This window comes from Sturnus vulgaris, chromosome 29 (genome assembly GCF_052056855.1).
Source record: "Sturnus vulgaris isolate bStuVul1 chromosome 29, bStuVul1.hap1, whole genome shotgun sequence".
NCBI classification, from domain to species: domain Eukaryota; kingdom Metazoa; phylum Chordata; class Aves; order Passeriformes; family Sturnidae; genus Sturnus; species Sturnus vulgaris.
The window spans coordinates 4729366-4752861 of record NC_142271.1 but is presented as its reverse complement, the minus strand read 5'-3'; the positions used below and the strand labels follow the sequence as shown (position 1 = coordinate 4752861).

Sequence of the window (23496 nt, the reverse complement as noted above, 5' to 3'; positions counted from 1 at the left end):
TCCCTCCTTTTCAATACGTCTTTTTATGTTGGCTCTCTTTTTTTGGAGTATTTTTTCTCGTCCTCCGCGGGGCTGCGCAGAGGCCGCGGAGAGAGGTCGGCGGCCGCGCTTCGAGAGACTACAATTTCCATAAGGCTTTGTGGCACAACAGACTACAACTCCCGGCGTCCCCCCGCGCGCCGGGATAATGAACTACATTTTAGCGTAAATAAACTACATCTCCCAGCGTTCCTCGCGCGCGGGGTGCGCCCAGCCTCCTCCCCCTTTGCCCTGCGGCGCGCTGACAAACGTTCCGCGCACACGCAGCGCGGCTGGTGGAGGCGCTTCCCCTCTGGGGAAGGCGGCGGCCGCGGGGGTCGGGGAGGCGGGAGGGGCGGGGGGTGGGGGGGGTCGGGAGGCCAGGAAATCCTCGGGGAGGTTCCTCCCCGAACAGCGGCAGTCTGGCGGGGCCCGAGTGCGGCCCGCGGTGGGGAGGGGATAGCGGGGCGGACCCGGAGGACATGGAGGGCGAGGAGGCCCCGTCATGGCGGGGTCCCGGCGGGGCTGTGCGGGAGCTCTGCCGCTCTTTCGGCCACTACAACCGGCACCTGGCGCGGCTACAGCACAACCTGCGAGAGACCAAGAGGTTCTTCCGCGATGTCAAGTACTCCCAGGGACATCCCTTCGCCTCGGCGCCTGCCGGTGACGGCCCCCCCTCCGCCGGGGATGGGGATGGGGGTCCCGGGGATGGCGGTGAGAGAGCGGCGGGAGCGGCCGGGGAGGCCTCGCTGGGGCGGGGGGTGCGAGGGTGAGGGATCTGTGGGGGTAAAGGGGAAGTTTATAGGGGTGAGGGGGTCTCGGGAGGGCTTGTGAGGGTTGCGGTGCGGAGTGAAGTGTCCGGCTTGAGGGGGCTGTAATGGGGGTTACAGGGCTGGAGGTGCCTGGAGGGTGTGAGAGGCTTTGTGGGGTGAAGGGAGGAGGGCAGGGGGTGATTTAGGGGGGATTTAGGATGGATATGAGGAAAGTATTCTTCTCCCAGAGAGTTTTGGGGCACTGAGCAGGTTCTGCAGGGAATGGACACAACCGCAGAGCTCCGGGAACGTTTGGCCCCCGCTCCCAGGGATGCTCAGGGTGGGATTGTTGGGGCAGGAGCTGGATCCATGATCCTTGTGGCTCCTTCCCATGATTTCATGATGGGGACACTCTCCCCCTGTCCCTGACCCCCACCTGCAGCTGCAGCCCCACAGGGAGTGGGGTTCGGAGGAGGCAGCACCTGGCTGGGTGGGATGAGGGGCCGGCATTCCCTGTTTGTCCCGGAGTTCCGTGGGAATAGTGGCCTCATTCAGGGCCTCTCTGGTCATCTGCTGCTGTTGACAAACAGAGCTGCGGGTGGCCCCTCTGCTGCCACGGGCAGCACTCGGTGTTTCCATAAGACTGTCTCGTGAGAGGAGCTCAGTGAGACGTGAAAAGTCCATAAAGATCTTCTTCGTTCATCCCCAAATGGCTCCTGAGTCATCTCTCTTGGCCACTTGTCCAGGATTCTTGTCCCTCCTTGTCTTGAACTCCAAGTCTTGGTTTGAGGTGTTGAGTTTTTTCTGTCTGTGTTTAAAAAAAAAAAAAAAATGTTTTTGGGCTGATTTGGGGTTCGTTTTGCCCTTGTGGTACTGTGGAGTTGTGGCTGGAAAGGTTTTGGGAACACATCGGGATTTTGGGAAGTGGCTGCTGCCCCTCTCACCAGGCTGGGTGGGGAGCAAGATTTTGGGAAGGGGCAGAGCCAGGACAGGTGAGCCTGTGATGCTTGGAATTTGGGATTGTTCTGCCTGAAGAAGATAAGGATTTAGGGTGAATTGAGAAAAAATGGATTATTTCCAAGGGATGGAGTGCCAACACACAGGGAATGCCAGAGGGCAGGGATAGATGGGATTTTGGGAATAAATCCTTCCCTGGGAGGGTGGGGAGAGGCTGGGATGGAATTCCCAGAGGAGCTGTGGCTGCCCCATCCCTGGAAGTGTCCCTGGCCAGGCTGGACAGTGGATGAAATGGAAAAAAATGGATAAAGTGTTAAAAAAGGATCAAATTGCACGCAGGGGATAGTGGGAGGTGTCCCTGCCCATGGGATTGGGTGATCCCTTCCAATCCAAACTATTCCAGGATTCCCTGTGCTGGTTTGGATGGGATATTGGGAATAAATCCTTCCCTGGGAGGGTGGGAGGGGCTGGGATAGAATTCCCAGAGAATCCATGGCTGCCCCATCCCTGGGAGTCCCCAGAGCCAAGCTGGACGTGGCTGCCATCAAATTAGGATTGTGGAAATTGTCCTTTTTCCCCTAAGGAGGATTTTAGGTGTCAGTAGGTTTAAGGAGCACATTTTTCCTTGACTTTTCCCCAAAATCTGCTCTTCAAGTGGTTCCAAAGTGGAGGAATTTTGCCCAGGGACTTGTGCAGGGTCAGTTTTGTGCAGCACAGAGAGAACTGGGCAGTGGAGTGGACAGGACACAATTCCCCGGGGGCAGAAGTGGGAAAGAAACCTGGGAAATAAACGTGGATGTCTTGAAAACCGAACAGATGTGAAGGGTTTGCCTTTGGGGCACCTGCAGGACAGATGGGGACAGCACAGGGATGGAAATTCCCTTTGGATCAGCTTCCAAACACAACCAGGGCTGAGTATGTGCTGAGCAGCAGCCCCTGAGCCTCTCAGGTGAGCTCAAGGAGCAAATAAATCCTTTTATTTCCCACTTTCCCTGCTTGGAGGGTGACACAACACCCAGCATTCCAAGGCTGCTACTCTGAGGTTACTCTGAGGTTACTCCTGGGAGCAGAACTGAGCTGGATCCAGGGGCAGCCACTGTTTGTGAGGGAAGGGAAAGTCGTGTTTGCTCTTCCCAGAGAGTCAACAAAATCCTGGCTGTTCCCCAGGGCTCCCTCTCCTCGCTCCAGGCAGGCTGGGAATTTGTGGATCCTTTAATTCAGGCCAAAAAAATCCCTCCCAAAAAAAAAAAAAAATCACTTGAGATACAGCAATAATTAAAGGATTATTTATATGGCTGTACAAACAGAATCTTGGGATGGTGTTGCAGGAATTGCCTTTTGGGAATGGTTTCCTCCAATCCTGAGGTTTCCTGGGGAGCTGTAAAAACAAAACCTGAGTTAGGGACTTGCAACATTAAAATAGGTAAAGATATGAAAAAAAATCAATTTGTTTTTAGCTCATTGGGGTTGTTTTCTTTGTGCTGTGCCTGTAATAACTGGAACAATCTGACCTGGAAACCTGAGGGTTTGGAGGATTCTTTTGCTTTGTTTTAGGAATTTTGGAGAAAATCCCCAGAGTTTTGGGCAGCAGCTGGGGGGTTCCCTTAATGGTGTATGCTGGGGCTCAGCTTCCATAAATAAGTATAATTTTTAGGGAGATCTCCGGAGGGTTTGGAGGTGTTTTTGGTGCTGATCTCTGCTGACTGAGGGATTTATCCTGTTCAAATGTGAGTTCTGCTGATGTCACTGTGATCCCCTAAATATCAGGGCTCCTTTTGGGGGTAAAAAGTCGGATTTAAGAGCAGTGGAAAGGTGGCTGGGGAGAGATATGTGGAATAACTCCTCTGATGAAAGGAGGATTTCCCAAAGAGCTTCAGAGGATGGAATTTGGTTCTGCAGCCGTTGGAGCTGCTGAAATCAGAATTAATTGGATTTTTTTTTCTCCTGGAATCAACACCTCTGTGCTGATATGGAACTAAAAGTGGGTTTATTTAGAATTCCAGCCTCGTTTGGGTTGGAAAGGACCTTAAACCCCATCCAGTCTCCCACATTCCAGGTTACTCCAAGTTGGTTTTGGACACCTCAGTGGATACAAAAGTGTTGAGATTAAATCTTGTGGTGGTCAAAGCCTGCTGGAAGTCACAGCCAGCAGCTCAGAAATGGCCGGAATCCTTGGAAAAGCCCCAATATTGGCAAAATCAGGGCGTGGAAAGTGGAGTAAGGGGAAGTGAGGCCATCAAAGTGGTGGAAGAGGGACGAGTCAATGCTTGGAGCGTCTGTGGATTCCATAAATCCGAGCTTTGAGTGGATTTGGAGACGATTCCTGCTGAGAGCCGCCCTTGTTCCGTGGACAGGCCTCCTTTTATCCCGGGAATTCATGGGATGTGCACGCCCTGGGGCTCCCTGGATTGAAGTGTTCATCACATGGCCCATCCCAGCTGGGGTCCGGGATGGATCCGGGATGGAGCTCCAGCTCCTGCCCCTCTGGGCACGGGAATGTTGCTGCATCCCTCTGGGAAGTTCTGATCCCACTTTTTGTTGAGTCTTTCCCACCCTGGATCCGTGTCTGTGCTGATCATGGGGTGTGGAATCACAGGGAAAGGCTTTTGAACCTTGGATCCTGGAGAAAAGATGGATTTGGGAGGACCTTGGGAAGTGTTTTAACCCTGGATCCTGGAGAAAAGATGGATTTGGGAAGACCTCAGGAGAAGTTCTGATCCCACTTTTTGCTGAGTCCCTCCCACCCTGGATCCGTGTCTGTGCTGATCATGGGGTGTGGAATCACAGGGAAGGTGTTTTAACTTTGGATCCTGGAGAAAAGATGGATCTGGGAGGACTTTGGAGCAGTTTTTCAGTAGCCAAAAGAGCTCCAAGAAGACTAGAAAAGGAATTTTCGTATGGGAATTTCATAAAGGGAACGGGCTCAAGCTGAAGGAGGGAAGGATTATGTGGGATATAGGGAGAAATTCCTCCCTGTGAGAGTGAGAAGGCCCTGGGATAGAATTCCCAGGGAATCTGTGGCTGCCCCATCCCTGGGAATGTCCAAATCCAGGTTGGAGCATCCTGGGATAGTGAAGGTGGCAGAGGAACAGGATGAGCTTTAAGGTCCAACCCAAACCATCCCAGGATTCTGCATCTCCATCCATATCAATAATCTTCAACAATTCCGGTTAAGCTGCTGTATCTCAGTGATTTTTTGGGGGATATTTCTGCTGGATTTAAGGATCCACAAATTCCAAACCTGCCTGAAATGAGGAGAGGGAGCTTTGCTGCCTCTTTTCCCTTCAGAAGCCTCAGCAGGGAAAAGGCTCTGCCTGTGCAGCCCTCCCTGAATTGCTTTTTTCATGTTCTGGAGCCTGAATCCCAGGAGAAGCTCCAAGGAATGTCCCCAGATCAAAGCCATCCTTCATCCTGCAGATGAAGGCTCAAATATGCAATTTGTGGGATTTTTCACAGATCTTTATCTTTTGTGAGCTCCTGGTCAGCTTCCAGCCCTCTGGTCACTTGATGTGGCTCTTGAAAGGCTTGTTTGGAAAACAAATTCAAAAATCGCACTTCAAGGAGAAATTCCTGCCTTAAACTATTCCCAAACTCGGGGTTTGGGGCTCAGAATTGGGGTTCTGTGGGGCAGAGGTGCAGTGCTGAGCCACAAAGAGAATTTTCCCTTAGTTTCGGGGTAGAAAAATCTCTGCCAAAATCCTATTTCCAGCTGGAGGATTTGAGAGGAATGCAAACCTCGGGCAGGGTTTTAAAGAAGCTTTAAACCAATCGAAGACTACACAAAGAGCTCCAAATTTGGCTGGTTTTAATTAAACTGGAGTGATTAAGCTGTCAGAGTGAGGAGCAGGACGTGTTGTAGGATCTCTTTAATCAGGTTTGGCGTGTGAGGAGGATCCTGGTGAAGGGGAGGATCTTGTTTTCCTGACAATTTGGGCTGCCAGAACATGACTCATGAAAAGAAGAATTTTAACAGCACCTTCCCTGTAAAATCCCTGCTGCTCCTTCCAGTGCCAGAGCAATCCTGATGGTTTGTAGCTCTCAAACTGGGCATTTTTAGGGACTGGCACCTCCATTTCCCATTTAATTTCATTCCTGGCCCTTGTGCCCTGGAATTTTTGTATTCCTGAAGCGCAGCAGATGAGGGATTTGTTTGTTATTCCACATTTTTAGGGCTCAGAGTCATCCTGCTGCTATGCACGAGGGTAACGCTGAATTTAGCTCTTCCCAAAGCCAGATTTAGGACTTTTTAAAAAAGAAACCAGGAGCCAAACTGAGCCCCGGGGGCTGAATTAGTGCAACCAGGTGAGGGCAGGGAGTTGTTCCATCCCACTGACCTTGGAATTCTTCGCTCATGACGCTGCTGAGGGAAGATGAGTAAGGAGGGTGAGGACATCGAGCTCGGGAAGGGAGGCAGATGTGGAGAAATTTCCTTTTCTTCCTCTCCAAACCAACCCCTGCAAACTCTGCCAGTTTATTTATTGTTGGAGCAGCGAGGAGGGGGGATGTTTGTGGTGTTTGAGGGAGGTTTGTGGGCTCTCAGGGACATTTGTAGGATCTGAGGGACGTTTGTGGGGTGTGAGGGACGTTTGTGGGGTTTGTGGGACATTTGTGGGCTCTGGGTTTGAGGGGTTTGAGGCTGTTCCAGAACCTTCTGGCTGCCAGCAAAGTGCCTTCCCTGAGGTTCATCCCTCCCCGGGCTGCTGGGTTTTCTCTCAGGGATGAGCCCCTAAAAATCTCAAATTTCCCCTCAGGGATGAACCCCTAAATATCCAATTTTCCACTGAGGAATGAGTCCCTAAATATTCAATTTTCCCCTCAGGGAAAATCCCCTAAATATACCATTTTCCTCCGCAGGGATGAACCCCAAAATATCCAATTTCCCCCTCAGTGATGAACCCCTGCATATCCAATTTTCCCCCTCCGGGATGAACCCCTGAATGTCCCACTTTCCCCAGAGGGATGAACCCCTAAATATCCCATTTTCCTCTCAGAGGTGAACCCCAAAATACACAGTTTTCCCCTCAGGGGTGAGCCCCTAAATATCCCATTTTCCCCTCAGGAACAATCCCCTAAATCCCCATTTTCCCCCCAGGGATGAATCTAAAAATACGCAGTTTTCCCCTCAGAGATGAACCCCAAAATATGCAGTTTCCCCCTCAGGGGCGAGCCCCTAAATATCCAATTTTCCCCTCAGGGACGAACCCCTAAATATCCCATTTTCCCCTCAGGGATGAACCTAAAAATATGCAGTTTTCCCCTCAGGGGTGAGCCCCTAAATATCCGGTTTCCCCCTCAGGGACGGACCCCTAAATGCCCATTTTCCCCTCAGGAACAATCCCCTAAATCCCCGTTTTCCCCTCAGGGCTGACCCTGCCGTGCTGTCCCGTTGCAGGCCCCGGCCCCGCCTGGTTCCCGCGGCACGAGGAGGAGCAGCTGCAGCGCTCGGTGAGCTGGCGGCCATGCCTGCTCATCCTGGGCCAGAACTGCGGCGCCAAGGGCCGGCTACTGAACGCTCTGCTGGGCCAGCAGCTGCTGCCCGCGCCCGGGGCTGGCACCGGGGACCTGTCCTCACCTGGGGCTGGCACCGGGGACCTGCCCTCACCTGGGGCTGGCAACAGGAATCTGCTCTCATCTGGGACTAGAAACAAGGAGCTGTCCTCACCTGGGGCTGGCACCGAGGAGCTGTCCTCACCTGGGACTGGCAATAAGGAGCTGCCCTCATGCCAGACTGGAAACGGGGACCTGCCCTCACCCGGGATTGGCACCGAGGAGCTGCCCTCACCTGAGACTGGCAACAGAGACCTGCCTTCACCTGGGACTGGCACCGGGGGCCTGCCCTCAGCCGGGGCTGGCACCAGGGACCTGCTGCCCACGCTTGGCACCGAGGAGCTGCCCGCACCTGGCACCGGGGACCTGTTTCCCAGCCCTGAGACTGGCACGGAAGAGCTGCTGCCCTCACCCACGCCCAGCACTGAGGAGCTGCTGCCCAGGCCCGGGGCTGGCACCGGGGACCGTCCCAGGCCCGGGGCTGGCACCGGGGACCGTCCCAGGCCCGGGGCTGGCACCGGGGACCGGCCCAGGCCCGGGGCTGGCACTGAGGAGCGCTGCCGGCGCCGCCGTGTGCGTTTCACGCACGGGGCACGGACGCGGCTGAGCCTGGCACTGCCCGGGCAGTACGAGCTGGTGCAGGCGCTGGCAGCTCACAGCGGGCACTGGGACACCATCCCCGAGCAGGACCTGCAGGTGCCCGGCGACGCCGAGGATCCCGCGCAGAGGGTGGCGGAGCTGGAGGTGGTGCTGCCCTACGCGCTGCTCAAGGTGAGGGTGGCACCGTGCTGGGCACTGAGAGGGGGCGTGTGGGGGGCTTGGGGTGGCACTGCCACTGCCCCATAGCCCTGATCAATAAATTCCCAATTCCCCAATTGTCCCTGCCCTGCACGGAGCTTGGGGTGGCACTGCCAATGTCCCTGGGGAGCTTGGGATGGCACTGCCACTGTTCCTGCCCTGATCAATAAATTCCCAATTCCCCAATTGTCCCTGCTCTGTGAGGAGCTTTGGGTGGCACTGCCAATGTCCTTGGGGAGCTTTGGGTGGCACTGGCACTGTCCCTGGGATGCTTGGGGTGACACTGCCACTGTCCCTGCCCTGATCAATAAATTCCCAATTCCCTAATTGTCCCTGCCCTGCAGGGAGCTTTGGGTGGTACTGCCACTGCCCCATAGCCCTGATCAATAAATTCCCAATTCCCCAATTGTCCCTGTCCTGGTCTTGGGGTTGGCACTGCCACTGTCCCATAGCCATAATCAATAAATTCCCCATTCTCATTGTCCCTGCCCTGTGGGGAACTTGGGATGGCACTGCCACTGTCCCTGCCCTGATCAATAAATTCCCAATTCCCCACTTGTCCCTGGTCTGTGGGGAGCTTGGGGTGGCACTGCCACTGTCCCCTGGCCCTTTTTCTCCTCTTCCTGCAGGATTCCTGAATCCCAAATTTTCCCCAAAAAGGAGCAGAGAGGGAACCACAAATCCCATTTCCATGGGGTGGCTGCTGTGGGAACCTCGTGCTGCTCTGGGATATTTTTAAACCTCTAATATCAGGATGGAAAATCTGATATTTTGGCAGAGCTGCCCGATTCCTTGGGGATTTTAGGAATTCAGCAGGGTCATGGGGAATAATCCACGGGACCAGATAGATATTGGGATTATTATGGGATTTACAGTGGGAGCAAACACTTGGCTGCTTCCCTAAATCCAATCAGCTGTGCCTGGAAGCTGGGATGGACTTGGTTTTCCTTGGATTTATTTTCTTTTTCGTGCCCTTGTTGGATTTGGAATTTTGGGATGAAAAGTGTAAGGATTGTAGGGAATGAAAAACTTCCAGTCGTTGTGACAAAACTGGAAAGTTAAAGAGAAATCAACTTAATTGAGATTTATTTTGTGACTCAACTTTTTTCCCCTCAAGATTTCCATGGAAACAAAAAAAAAAGGGTGGGATTTGAGCAAAATTGGGTGTGTGAAACAAAACAAAGAGAATTTCAAGTGGAATCTGGGGGTATAAAAGTAGCTGGGATGAATAAGGGAGGCATGGAATGAGCTCCCAAATGAAATAAAAGCAGGAATTGTCAGACTGGAGTGAGTCACAGGCTGTTCTTGGAAGGCAAAATATCAAATTGGAGCAGGAAAAAGGCTGAGCTGGGCCTGCAGTCATTGTCTGAGGAGAAATTTGGGTGAAAATGGCGCAAAATTGGGTTTTCAGCACCTCAGCTCACTGAGCAAAGAGGGATTAAAGTGCCCTGAGCCTGAAAAAACAGGACAAAAAACTGGGATGGAGCCAGGGAATGCTTTAAACTGCTCTGGAAATGAGGAATTCTCCACACTCCAGCGGGCCCTGAGGGGATCCCACGGAATTCCTGGAATTACTGTGGTCAGGATCTGTCTGATCCCTGATTTTGATTCATGTTTAGGGTTCTGGGATCATCCAGGAATTGCAGCTTGGAATCCCACTGAATTCCTGGATTTTTTCTGGATCAAGAGCTGCTTGATTCCTGATTTTCTTTCTTGTTTGGGGTTCTGGGATGCTGTGACCATCCAGGAATTGCAGGCTTGATGGAAAATAGGACAGGGATAAGGTGAAAAATTCCAGCTTGTCTGTGCTGGCTCCTTCCTGGGACACTTCTCCTAAATTTTGCCCTAAAACTCCAAGGATTTGGTGCAAAGCAAGGAATTTGGAATTGTTGCAGGTGAGACTCCAGATCTGAAGAATTTTGAAGAATTCAGTTTTTTTTTTTGCTTTGTGCATAAATTCCAGGACTTTGTCGTGGAAATTCCAAGGCATTTGGTCCAAAATAAAGAATTTGGAGTTAGGGATCAGCCTTGCCCTAAACTGGGCTAAAATTCCAAGGATTTGGTTCAAAATAAGGAATTTGAAGTTGTCCAGAGATCAGCCTAACTGGGAAAGGGGAAAAGAAAACCAGAGGAGACAAGGAGAGGAAAAGGAAAGAAAAAGGAAAAGGAAAGACCAGAAGAGACAAGAAAGGGAAAGGGGGGAAGACTCCAGATCTACTTTGAAGAATTCCATTTTTTTTCGCTGTGTGGATGAATCCCAGGGCGTTTTTCCGCAGGGGAAAAAACCCTCTCCAAACCGATTTTTTTCCTTTTCCCCAGGAAGTGGACATCGTGGTGGCTCCATGCCGGGGTTTCCAGTCAGCTGAGGCCACCTTGGGCGAGTTTGTGAACCAAGTGCTTCCCGTTGTCACCTTCGCCATCAGCGAGCCCCAGCTGTCCCCGTCGGACCAGGCAGAACTTCGGGAAATCAAAGAGAAATTCTCCCTTCCCATCTTCTTCCTGCGAGTCTCGGAGCCCTGCGGCGAACCCGACCGGGACAAATCCGCCGTGGGCAGCGAACCCGACCGGGACAAATCCACCGTGGGCAGCGAACCCGATCGGGACAAATCCACCGTGGGCAGCGAACCCGATCGGGATAAATCCCCTCTGCAGCGGCAGCTGCTGGATCTGCAGTTCCTGAGCCCGTCCAGCCCCTGCGGCATTCCCGGCTCCTCCATGCTGGAGAAGCTGCGGCTGCTGAGCGCCTTTTCCAGGCAGGTTCTGCAGCAGCACCTGGTGCAGGCGGCCACGAGGCTGAGCGAGGTTCACGGGCGCTGCCTCAACATCTTCATCAACCAGGCGTTCGACATGCAGAGGGACCTGCAGATCACCCCCAAGCGCCTGGAGTACACCCGCAGGAAGGAGAGCGAGCTCTACGAGTCCCTCATGGGCATCGCCAACCGCAAGCAGGAGGAGATGAAGGACATGATCGTGGAGACGCTGGGCAACATGAAGGAGGAGCTGCTGGAGGATGCTGCCAGCATGGAGTTCCGAGGTGGGTCCCGGTTGGAGGGGTTGGGGCTGGGTTTTGGTGCGTTTAGGGGCTGGGTTTTGATGTGGTTTTGTGTGTGTCTGATCTGGTCTGGTCTCTTCTGGCTTTTCCCTTTCCCTTTCTTGCCTCCTCTGGTCTTTCCCTTTCCTTGTGTCCTCTGGTTTTTCCTTTTCCTTGTAACCTCTAGTCTCTCCCTTTCCTTGTGTCTTCCGGTCTTTCCTTTTTCTTTCCTTTTCATGTCTCTCTGGTCCCTTTTCCCCTTCCTTCTCCTCTGGCCCTTCCCTTCCCTTCCCTTCCCTTCCCTTCCCTTCCCTTCCCTTCCCTTCCCTTCCCTTCCCTTCCCTTCCCTTCCCTTCCCTTCCCTTCCCTTCCCTTCCCTTCCCTTCCCTTCCCTTCCCTTCCCTTCCCTTCCCTTCCCTTCCCTTCCCTTCCCTTCCCTTCCCTCTTTTTATCTTGGATAAAATGATAATAGTCTCGGATAAAATAATAATTAATAATCTTGGATAAAACGATAAAAATGCAGTTCTGGGATGATGGCAGAAGAACATTTTTAAAACACCATTTGGAGCAGTTTGGGCTCCCTCAGGAGCCGTTCTCCCAACAATCCCACACCTCCAGGACATTTCCCTCCCTTTTCCTGCAGACATCATCATCCCCGAGAACGGCGAGCCCGTCAGCTCCAAGGACATCAAACGCTGCATCCAGCAGATCCAGGAGCTGATCATCTCCAGGCTCAACCAGGCCGTGGCCAATAAATTGATCAGCTCAGTGGATTATCTGCGGGAGAGCTTCGTGGGCACCCTGGAGCGCTGCCTCAAGAGCCTGGAGGAGTCGTGGGAGGGCTCCGTGCACCCGGCCCGGGGGCTGGAGAAACCCCGCGAGGGCTCCGTGCACATCACCAGCAATTACCTCAAACAGGTCTGGGATGGGGTGGGAGAAAATGGGAATTTGGGGTGGTGAAACACGGGGGGAAAATGGGAATTTGGGGTGGTGAAACGTGGGGGAAAATCGGGAATTTGGGGTGGAAAACACGGGGGGGGGATCGGGAATTTGGGGTGGTGAAACGTGGGGAGAAAATGGGAATTTGGGGTGGGGAAAGAGTCATTTTCCTAAATCTGTGTGAAATCATCAAATTGCAACCTAAAAGCACCTATGAGATAATCAACAAATCAATGGTAATCAAATTACAGCCTAAAACTAGCCATGACATAATCAATAAATTACCTCAAACAGGTCTGCCAGGGGAGGGGAATTTGGGGTGGTGAAACATGGGGAAATCAGGAATTCGGGGTGGTGAAACAGTCATTTTCCTAAATCTGTGTGAAATAATCAAATTACAACCTAAAAACAGCCATGAGATAATGAATAAATTACCTCAAACAGGTCTGGCCCAGTTAAGGCCTTTTTGCTGCTCCAGAGAGGTGTAGGCAAGAAAATCAGGGAAACAGCTCGGGAATGTGTGGGAATTTGGGATAGTGAAACAGTCATTTTCCTAAATTTGTATACAATAATCAAATTACAGCCTAGAAACAGCCATGAAAGAACACAATAAATCAATTAACCAAGTGATTCATGGAATATCCCATTTTTTTCCATTTTCACAGGCTCTAGCAAAGTTCCTAGCTGTCAGAATTCCCATTTTTTTTTTCTCTCTTTTCCCAGAGGAAAATTCCCATTTTTCTGCTTTTCCAGATCCTGAATGCAGCCTATCACGTGGAGGTCACTTTCCACTCGGGCTCAACGGTGACCAGGATGTTGTGGGAACAGATCAAACAGGTGAAAAAAGCGAATTTTGGAGCAAAGAATCCTCTCAGCTGCTCCCTAAATTCACTCTGTGAGTTTAATTCCTGGGGATTTCCATGCCTGGAAGTGCCCAAGGCCAGCTTGGATGGATCTGGGATGGGATAAAATTCCAAATCCTTTCCAATCCAAACAATTCTGGGATTGCAAGAGTCTCATCCAGAGGGGATTGATCCCAAAATTGCTGGAAAAATCAGGGAGAGGTGTCCCCAAATGGGTGAAATCTCCAGGGAAGCAGCTTTTTCCTGGGGCAAGGTGTGGAAATTCCAGGTGTTGGATGCAGCACTTCCTGTAATTAGTGGGTAATTAAATTGCTATGCCTCAGCCTTCATTAGAAACCACAGAATTCCAGGAGTGGATCCTTGTCCTGGGGAGGGAGGAGGAGGAATCTGGAGTTTGTTGCCAGTTTGAGCTGGGATTATTTGAGGAAAAGTCGAGTTGTTGCTGGATGTGGCACTGGGTGCCATGGGTTAGTGCAGGTGCTGGGCTGGACTCGATGATTTAAAGGTCTCTTCCCACCTGGTGATTCTGGGATTGTGTGATTTGTGCCTTGGATTGTGGCTGATTTTAGGGATTTGTGCCTTGGATTGGGGACTGATTGATTCCAGGGATTTGTGCCTTGGTTTGGGGACTGATTTTAGGGATTTGTGCCTTGGTTTGGGGACTGATTGATTCCAGGGATTTGTGCCTTGGTTTGGGGACTGATTTTAGGGATTTGTGCCTTGGTTTGGGGACTGATTTTAGGGATTTGTGCCTTGTTTTGGGGACTGATTTTAGGGATTTGTGCCTTAGATTGGGGACTGATTGATTCCAGAGATTTGTGCCTTGGACTGGGGGCTGATTTTAGGGATTTCTGTGACTGAGTGTGTGATTTGTGTGATTTCTGTGACTGAGTGTGTGATCCCCCAGATAATCCAGCGGCTCACGTGGGTCAGCCCCCCGGCCATCACCAGTGAGTGGAAGAGGAAGGTGGCCCAGGATGCCATCGAGAGCCTCAGCGCCTCCAAACTGGCCAAGAGCATCTGCAGCCAATTCCGCACGCGCCTCAACAGCTCCCACGAGGCCTTCGCTGCCTCCCTGCGCCAGGTCAGGGCTTGGGGAAGGGGGATTTTAACTCAAAACTACCAAAAACTGCCCCTGATGGGGATGGCAAAGGGGGATTTTAACTCAAAACTACCAAAAACTGCCCTGGGATGGGAATGGGAGTGTGGGGTTTTAACTCCAAAAATATGTATTCATATATGTTTTACATATATATATATACACATATATATAATATATACATGTATTGTATATGTATATATACACACATATATTTGTATATACAGTAAGTATATGCAATATTTATGCACACTTTATGCACACTTTATTCACACTTTATGCACACTTTATACACACATATCCATATCTCTCTAATGTTTCTGAAATGTCAGAACGTTTAGAACCTGTCAGTGCATAAGCCATGAGTGCTGGCACTGAGGGTGTGCTGTCCCTGTCCCCGTGCTGTCCCCATCCCTGTCCCCGTGCTATCCCTGTGCTGTCCCCATCCCTGTCCCCGTGGTGTCCCCGTCGCTGTCCCTGCAGCTGGAGGACGGCCACTCGGGCCGGCTGGAGAGGACCGAGGACCTGTGGCTGAAGGTGAGGAAGGAGCACGCGCCCCGGCTGGCCCGGCTGTCCCTGGAGAGCAGATCCCTGCAGGACGTGCTGCTGCACGGTGAGGGCTCCTGTGGGAATGGATTCCTGCTCTGTGGGACAGGCTTTGGGGTTCTCACTGCGTTTTCCAGTCAGGGTTCACCTGGCACCTCCAAATTCCTCCGCTGGCCCAGGCTGGCAGTGTGCAGGAGGGAAAAATGTGGATTGGGGGTGATTGATTCCAAGGATTTGTGCCTTGGATTGGGGCTGATTTTAGGGATTTGTGTGCCTTGGATTGGGGGCTGATTTTAGGGATTTGTGTGCCTTGGATTGGGGGCTGATTCCAGGGATTTGTGTGCCTTGGATTGTGGGCTGATTCCAAGGATTTGTGCCTTGGATTGTGGGCTGATTCCAAGGATTTGTGCCTTGGATTGGGGGCTGATTCCAAGGATTTGTGCCTTGGATTGGGGGCTGATTTTAGGGATTTGTGCCTTGGATTGGGGGCTGATTTTAGGGATTTGTGCCTTGGATTGTGGGCTGATTCCAAGGATTTGTGCCTTGGGTTGGGGACTGATTCCAGGGATTTTGTGCCTTGGATTGGGGCTGATTTTAGGGATTTGTGTGTCTTGGATTGGGGGCTGATTTGTGCCTTGGATTGTGGGTGATTCCAGGGTTCTGTGCCTTGCAGGGAAGCCCAGGCTGGGCAGGGAGCTGGGCCGAGGCCAGTACGGGGTGGTGTACCTGTGTGACACCTGGGGGGGACACTTCCCCTGCGCCCTCAAATCCGTCGTCCCTCCCGACGAGAAGCACTGGAACGACCTGGCACTGGAATTTCACTACATGAGGTCTGTACCTGAGAGCTTCCCCCATTCCATGGGGATCTGCTGGATTTCCCAGGATTATTTCAGGCTGGAAAAGCCCCCAGGCTGTGCCTGGTGTCCCCTTTGTCACCCAGCCCAGAGCTCTGATCCAGGTTTGCTGCAGTTCCACTCTGGAATGTGGGATTGGAGCTCCTGGAATGCTCAACCATAGAACACTAAAATAAATATTGGTGAATAAAGATGGGCACAGCACTTGAAAGTTTTAGTGGTTTTAGTTTTTCAAGGTTTTGTGTTTAACTTTAATTGGTTAGTAATTTTCTTGCTACTTAATTTCTTAATTAGAAGGTGTTTGTGTGTATATTCTCTTTTCATATTGGTGTTTATATATTTTTTTCCCTCATGGGATAGACTTTTTCTTTTCCATAGGTGCAGCTTGTTTTTCTTAGTAAGAATAGATTGTTATGTAAATTGGTTTTTATTTTTTTTTAGATTTTTTTCATGCTAGTTGTTAACTGCACTTAGCTGAAGTAACAGGCTTAGGTCATGATTTTATAAAGCCTTCCTTTTATAAGTTTTTTACTTACGTGCAGCACCTTGTGATGGGCAGGGCTGCTCCTTCCTGCCTTAATCGGATTCTCTGCTGTCCAAATTCCAAATAAATTCCAATTTACAGACCATAATAACCAGCAATTCTCCTCCCCTGACTCCTGGTGGTGAATCCTTCCTCTTTTCCCATTCCTTGTCCTGCCTGAATCCCCAAAAAAAGCCAAGGATGGCTGTGCAGTGCAGGGAGCAGCTGGTTTGCAGTAAACAGCTGCAGGCACAGCCAGCTGACACAAGAATGGGCTTTTTTGTGGCTCCAACCTTTAAAAAGGCTTTTATTTTTTGAGTTTAATTGCCTCAGACAGCTGAGGATTGTGCTGCTCTGAGCTGTGCTGGGAATTTTTGCTCAAGCTGCAGCTCTGGGGTTTCTTCCCTTGGTCTGGGCTGGAGGACAGGGGATAAAAATGACCCAGATTTTCTGTGCTGAACTCTCTGAAGGGACTCAGGGGCCAAAAAGGACCCAAATTTTTGTGCTGAGCCTGCTTAAGGTCCCTGCAGGGACTCAGGGGCCAAAAAGGAGCCAGATTTTCTGTGCTGAACCTTCTGTAGGGACTCTGGGGCTTCTTCCCTTGGCCTGGGCTGGAGGACAGGCATAAAAAGGACCCAAATTTTCTGTGCTGAACCCTCTGCAGATCCCTGAAAAGGACTCAGGGGCTAAAAATGACCCCAGGTTTTTGTGCTGAACCTTCTGCAGGGACTCGGGGGCTTTATTCCTTGACCTGGGCTAGAGGACAGGGGCAAAAATGACCCAAATTTTTTAATGCTGAGCCCTCTTCAGGTCCTTGAAGGGATTTAGGGGCCAAAAATGACCCCAGGTTTTTGTGCTGAGCCTGTGCCAGGTCTCTGCAGGGACTCTGGAGCTTCTTCCCTTGGTCTGGGCTGTACGACAGGACCAAAAATGACCCAAATTTTCTGTGCTGAACCCTCTGCAGAGACTCTGGGGCTTCTTTCCTTGACCCGGGCTGGAGGACAGGGATAAAAATGACCCAGATTTTCTGTGCTGAACCCGTTGCAGGTCCCTGCAGTCCCACGAGAGGCTGGTGCACCTGCACGGCTCCGTGATCGATTACAGCTACGGGGGAGGCTCCAGCATTGCTGTGCTGCTCATCATGGAGAGGCTGCACAGGGACCTCTACACGGGCCTGAAGGTACCAAATTCCCTTATTAAATATTGGTTTTATAGTGATTTTATCCCTGGAAGTGCTGGGAACAAAGCTCGGGGCGAGCTGGTTTAGTGGGAAGTTTTAATCTCCCAACCCAACCCCGAACCTGTGATTCTCTAATTAAAAAAATCCCCATTAATCCATAAAACAAAGCTGGAATTGCTCAATTCTCAGTGTTTTGATAAAGAAGAGCAGGCCAAAGCAACTTTTAGGAATAAAATCTGTGTTTTTCCCCTCAGAGTAAACCTGGTTTAGTGGGAAGTGTCCCTGCCCATGGGATGAGTTTTAATCTCCCAACCCAACCCCAAATCTGTGATTCTCTAATTGAAAAAAATCCCTATTAATCCATAAAACAAAGCTGGAATTGCTCAATTTTCAGCGTTTTGATAAAGAAGAGCAGACCAAAGTAACTTTTAGGAATAAAATCCGTTTTTTTCCCCTCAGGCTGGGCTGGAATTGGAGCCACGGTTGCAGATTGCCTTGGATGTGGTGGAAGGGATCCGGTACCTGCACAGCCAGGGCTTGGTGCACAGGGATATCAAACTCAAAAACGTCCTGGTAAGGAAAATCCCTGCCTCTGCCTCATCCCAGAGCCTTTGTAGTGGAGAAAAAGAATCTTGAAGTGAGGGAATAATTTTCTCCACACAGGATATTTGAAGCTGTGCTGGTCTCAGCCACAGGGAGGTTTGGCTGTTTCCTTTCCTGGCTGGAAGCCTGGGGCAAAGGCAGCAGGGAATGATTTCTTTGGAGTGCAGACAGCTTAATCCATGAGCAGGATTTCCAGTTCCTGCTTCCCTGAAATCCCAGCCACACTCCTGGTGTGGGAGACAAGTGATGCCTCCAGGGAAAGGCCTGAGAGCAGGCAGGAAATCAGAGAAAATGAGTTAAAACCATCTGTTCAGCCCTCCCGGTGTGAATCTATATCAAAAAATCAATATTTTACGAGAGAAACGAGGTTCTCACCTGCCTGCCTGTGACTTTTCCCCCCAGCTGGACAAAAAGAATCGGGCCAAGATCACAGATTTGGGCTTCTGCAAACCCGAGGCGATGATGTCTGGCAGCATCGTGGGCACCCCCATCCACATGGCTCCCGAGCTGTTCACAGGTAGGATCCCCCCCGAATCCACTGCTCTGCCAATGCAATTCCCAGGGAAATTCCTTGGAATTCACCCCTCAGTTGCTCCTGAGAACATTCCAACCCCACAGAATTCCCTGCTTTCAAAGCACGCTGTGGATTCTTCCTGTATTTTAAGTGCCGCCCTTGACAGGGGATAATGGGGTTGGTCAGCTCTGCGGAAGTAATTAACAGCCTTGCAATTAGAAAGGTAAATTATCATTAGTAGGAAGCTGGAAATCCTTGGCTTTCCATAGGGAAATACTCCAGGAAGGATTCCCTGTAAGGAATTTCCAAGCTTGGAGTGAGTTTGGATTCGCTGGGAATTCTGGCAGCTGCTCCAAGGCTTTTTCCTGAGTTTTGGAACCACTTGGAAATTCAGATCCCACTTAGCCAAATCGTTTTGGTCTGTCAGAGCTGCTCCTGCTTGGAGAAGGTTGGGATCAAATGGAAGCATTTCTATTTGTGGGAATTTAGGGAATACCTGGAATATTCCTGGGATGAGAGGCTGACGTTTGGCTCTGACAGAGCTGAGGTGTTGGTGTTTAAAACACACCTGAGCTCAGTTTGGAAATTCCTGGTACAACTTAAATTTATAAATCCTGGGAACTGGGAAAGCTTAACCTTGATCTCAGCTCCTGGGTTTCACACAAGTTTTGTCTTCCTGCTATGAAATTAAGGTTGAAATTTGGGGAAATGGGACCCTGGAATCACCTCTCAGCCTGCCCAGCTCCCAGTGATTTTTTTCCCTGCTGATCCCACATGTTTTTTTTCCCAGGGAAATACGACAATTCCGTGGATGTTTATGCCTTTGGGATCCTGTTCTGGTACCTCTGCTCGGGCCATGTGAAGTTACCTGAGGCTTTCGAGAGGTGTGCGAGCAAAGATCACCTGTGGAACAACGTCAGGAGAGGTACCTGGGCTTGGCTCAACTCTGAAACACCTGAGCTGCTGGGAAAATCCAGTTTTCTTCTGGTGGTGGAGAGGTGAAAGGAAATAATAATCCCAGAATCCCTGAAGTTGGAAAAGATTTCTGGGATCGAGCCCGAGCTGTGCCCGATCCCCACCCTGAGCACTCAGTGCCACCTCCAGGTGCCACCTCCAGGGACGGGCACTCCAAACCTCCCTGGGCAGCCCCTGCCAACCCTTTCCATGAGGAAATTCCACCCTGAGCCTCCCCTGGCCCAGCCTGAGGCCGTTCCCTCTCCTCCTGTCCCTGTTCCCTGGGATGAGATCCCAAATCCCCCCCGGCTGGCCCCTCCTGTCAGGGAGTTGTGCAGAACCACAAATTCCCCCTGAGCCTCCTTTTCTCCAGGCTGAGCCCCTTCCCCTCAGGATTCTCCAAACCCTTCTCCAGCCCCATTCCCTTCCCTGGATTCACTCCAGCCCCAAAATGTCCCTCCTGAACTGGACACAGGGATTGAGGCTCCTCCCCAGTGTAAGGGGACAATCCCTGCCCTGCTCCTGCTGCTCCAGGAGTTTTTGATCCAGTTTTTAGAGGGATATTCACTGATCCAACCTGGCCAGGTTCTGCTGAAAGTTGAACTAAAATTCCCGGGATAAAGGAGGTTTTTGGGATCAGCTCCTTTGCAGCAGCACAGGGAATGCTCAGCATGCTCAATCCAGGAAGCAGCACAGCCTTGGGATGAAAATCAGCCCCCAGAGCAGCCAGGAGTGATCCCCTGAGGAATGTTTAATCCCTGCCACTTGGAGGCTGTGGGATCTGCACATCCAAATCCTTGAGGATGGGACAGAGCTGGATGTAGAGGGGAAAAAACCTGCTCCAGCTGTTCCCTGAAATATCAACTCCTGATTCCCTGGATTTGGGGAGTGCTGGGACTTGTCCCAGCAAATTCCCTAAAATATCAAGTGCTGCTGGTTCCCTGGGTTTGGGGATTTGTCCCAGCTTTGTCAGGAGGTTTGATCCTCTGTGCCTGGAATTTTTCTGTCCGTGGAAATTCCCCCTGCTCACGTGGGAAGGATTATCTGGGATGGGCCAGGCTGTGTCTGTCCCACACTCCAGGGTGTTCCCGGGTGGAGCTGGCTCCGAAGGCTCTGGAATGTGCAGCTGGGTGGGGAGACTGGGATCCCGACAGGAAAAGGATTTTTTCTGATCCCAAATAATTGCAAAAAGGAGATTCCAGTGGAATTAAATGGGAGAGCTGGGAAGAGAAGATTCCAGGGAGATCTCAGAGCTCCTTCCAGGGTTTGAAGGGGCTCAAAAAGGAGGGAGAGGGATTTTTATATGGAATGGAGTGACAGGACAAGAGCTGATTAAGTAAAAGAGGGAAGGTTTAGAGGGGATTTTGGGAAGGAATTCCTGACTGTGAGGGTGGGGAGGGGCTGGGATGGAATTCCCAGAGAATCTGTGGCTGCCTCGTCCCTGGAAGTGTCCAAGGCCAGGTTGGATAGTGGATGAAAGGAATAAAATATGCATAAAAAAATGGATAAAATGCAACCTGGGATAGTGGGAGGTGTCCCTGCCCATGGGATTGGGTGATCCCTTCCAACCCAAACCATTCCAGGATTCCCTGTGCTGGTTTGGATGGGATACTGGGAATAAATCCTTCCCTGGGAGGGTGAGGAGGAGCTGGGATGGAATTCCCAGAGAATCCATGGCTGCTTCATCGCTGGGAGTGTCCAAGACCGGGACAGGGAAAAGTGGAATGGGATGAATTTAAGTCCCCTCCCAACCCAACCCAGTGTTCCAGCCCGTGATTCCATGGATTTGACCCTCTGGAAGTGCCCTGAGCGATTCCTTGGCAGCACTGCTGGGATGTGCCCCTTTCCCAGGAGCCCCGGACCCCTGTGCCCGTTTTCCCTGGATGTGAGCAGCAGGCAGGGCATTCCCTGGCAAATCCTGGAATTCCTGACCATCCATCCCATCTCATCCCATCCCATCGCGGTGTTTTTTCCAGGGGTGCGTCCGGAGCGGCTCCCGGTGTTTGACGAGGAATGCTGGCAGCTGATGGAAGCGTGCTGGGACGGAGACTCCTCGCAGCGGCCTCTCCTGGGAATCGTGCAGCCCATGCTCCAGGGAATCATGGACAGGCTCTGCCGGGCCGGCTCCGAGCATCCCAACAAAGGCCTGGATGACTCCACCTGAAGCGGGGAATTGCGGCAGGATTCGGGAATTGCGGCGGGATTTGGCAATTGCGGCCCCGCCTCTGCCGTGGAGCTCCGAGGCAGCCCCGAGGGGGGGAAAAGGGAGGAGCTCAGAGGGGGCTCAGGGGGGCGAGAGCTCCATCCCAATCCCACCCCGGTATCCCTTTGGAATTGTGCTGCCAGGGGGTGGCAAATCCCTTTGGAATTGTGCTGCCAAGGGGTGGCAGATCCCTGTGGGATTGTGCTGCCAAGGGGATGGAAAATCCAAACCCTTTGGACTCACCAATCCCACCCCAAGCCTTGTGAGTGATCCACGGGATGGGGAAATCCCTTCCCAAAACTCCGGGATAAGGATCCCACTCCTCCCTCAGCCACTGGCAGCAATTCCAGAGCTCTTGGAGGGGAAGGAAAAGGCACAAAACTTTAGGATAAGAAGTGTTGGGAAGCTCCAAGGAGCTGGAAATGTTTACATTGACAGGAGCAAAGCTTCCGTGTTTTTCTACGGGGACTTGGAAAACCCCACCTGGATAAGCTATTGATCCCTAATCCCACCTTTTTCCTCTTCTTTTTCCCTCTCCTTTGCTTCCTTAAATTTCTTGGAATGGCTGGAGAAACCTCCCCTCGATTCCACACTCCTTTCCTCAGAGGTTCCGCTTTGTAGCAGCACAAAAAAAGTCCTTAAAGTTACTGATTTTTCCATGGGGAAAGTGCCAAAATTCCTTTTAAGTCGGGATTTGGGGCTTGGAATTCATGGGAATGTCGTGGCAGTTTTAAATTGGGCTGAGTCTGCAGAGGGATATTTTAAAAATGAGGTTTTTCCAGCTTTTTTTCCCCCAAGTTAGAGGGAAGAAAGATCCTTCCTTCTTTTCCTCACTTTCACTCCACGGCTGGAATTTGGTTGGAAAGAATAAAAAAAAAAAAATGGGGACATGGGAAGAGGGGGATCATGGGCAAGGTTGTCTTTCCCAAATTCCTGGAAATCCCAGTTTGCTTCCTGCATTTTTGGGGTGGAATTGGGCTGATCTGGAGCAGGAAAGGCCCCTCGGTGGCTCCATGAGGAACTGGGGATTTGGGAATTCTCCTTGGAATTCCCAGGGCAGGTGGAATTCCTTGGCTGAAATTCCAGCTGCCCACTGCCGAGGATGGGTTTAGTGGGAATCTTTTCCTTTCTTTGTGCAATAAATGGATGCAGGAGCTTTTTATGGAGGAAAAAAAAAAAAAAACAAACCAAAACCAGAAAACCAAAAAAAAAAAAAAAAAAAGGCTTTTTTGTGTTCCTTCTCTGCACCTGTGGGGGATGTGCTGGCATTCCCGGCGGGATGGGGATGGATCCAACCTCTCCTGCCATTCCAGGGGGGGTTTTTATGGATCCAATCCCTGTTCTGGCATTCCAGACTGTTACTTTTATGGATCCACTCCCTCTCCTGCTATTCCCAGAGTGCTTTCTATGGATCCAGTTCCTGTGTTGGCATTCCCAGGGTGGTTTTTATGGATCCAAACTCTGCCATTCCAGCGTGGTTTTTTATGGATCCCTCCTTTCTCCTGGCATTCCAAACTGGTTTTTTTAATGGATCCATCCTCTCTCCTGCCATTCCTGGCTGTCCTATCCCAATCCAGCTGCTCGTGCCAAGAATTCCCACCCCTTTTCCAAAGCCAGCATCGAGCCCGGGAGGGGAGAAACCTCTGGAAAACCTCTGGAAAAGCAAGGATGGCCCTTGGGAAAAGCGTCTGGAAAAGCGGGAATGGCCTCGGGCTGGGGCAGGGAGGAGTGTAAATAATAAACTGAATAAAGCCCAAGCTCTGTGTCTGCAATTCCCGAGCTCTTCCTGTGTCCATCCCGGACAATTCCGTGAGGGGTTTTTTGGGAATTTCCCTGTGGAATTTTTGGGGAGGGATTTTTGGGTGGAATGTGGAAATCTCCAGCGTGTCTCACGTTTCTTTTCTCTGCCTGCTTGGAGTTGGTGTTGGGAGATTCTGCAGCTTTTTATCCCTAAAATCAGGGCTTATTTTAATTTTTTTATATTTTTAATTTATTTTTTTCCTAAAAGCAGCCAGTCCTGTCCAGCAGAAATCCAGGCACTACCTACAAGGGTCCAACTTTGCCCTTTCATTTTAGTTAATTACTATAATAATAATAATTTTAATTATTGATGCT

General features: G+C 51.1%; 1 protein-coding gene across 1 annotated transcript; it reads left to right on the top strand.

The window, feature by feature from the left end:
* Nucleotides 1–406: 406 nt before the first annotated feature.
* DSTYK (dual serine/threonine and tyrosine protein kinase) lies at nucleotides 407–23153 on the top strand. The gene is made up of 13 exons (XM_088180566.1): nucleotides 407–732; nucleotides 7120–8045; nucleotides 10392–11106; nucleotides 11747–12021; nucleotides 12796–12879; nucleotides 13813–13989; nucleotides 14488–14617; nucleotides 15224–15380; nucleotides 16975–17107; nucleotides 17567–17680; nucleotides 18113–18227; nucleotides 19015–19149; nucleotides 21155–23153. Exons 1-13 carry the CDS (start codon nucleotides 501–503, stop codon nucleotides 21340–21342), a joined length of 3381 nt encoding a protein of 1126 aa, XP_088036692.1. The 5' UTR covers nucleotides 407–500; the 3' UTR covers nucleotides 21343–23153.
* Nucleotides 23154–23496: the final 343 nt, after the last annotated feature.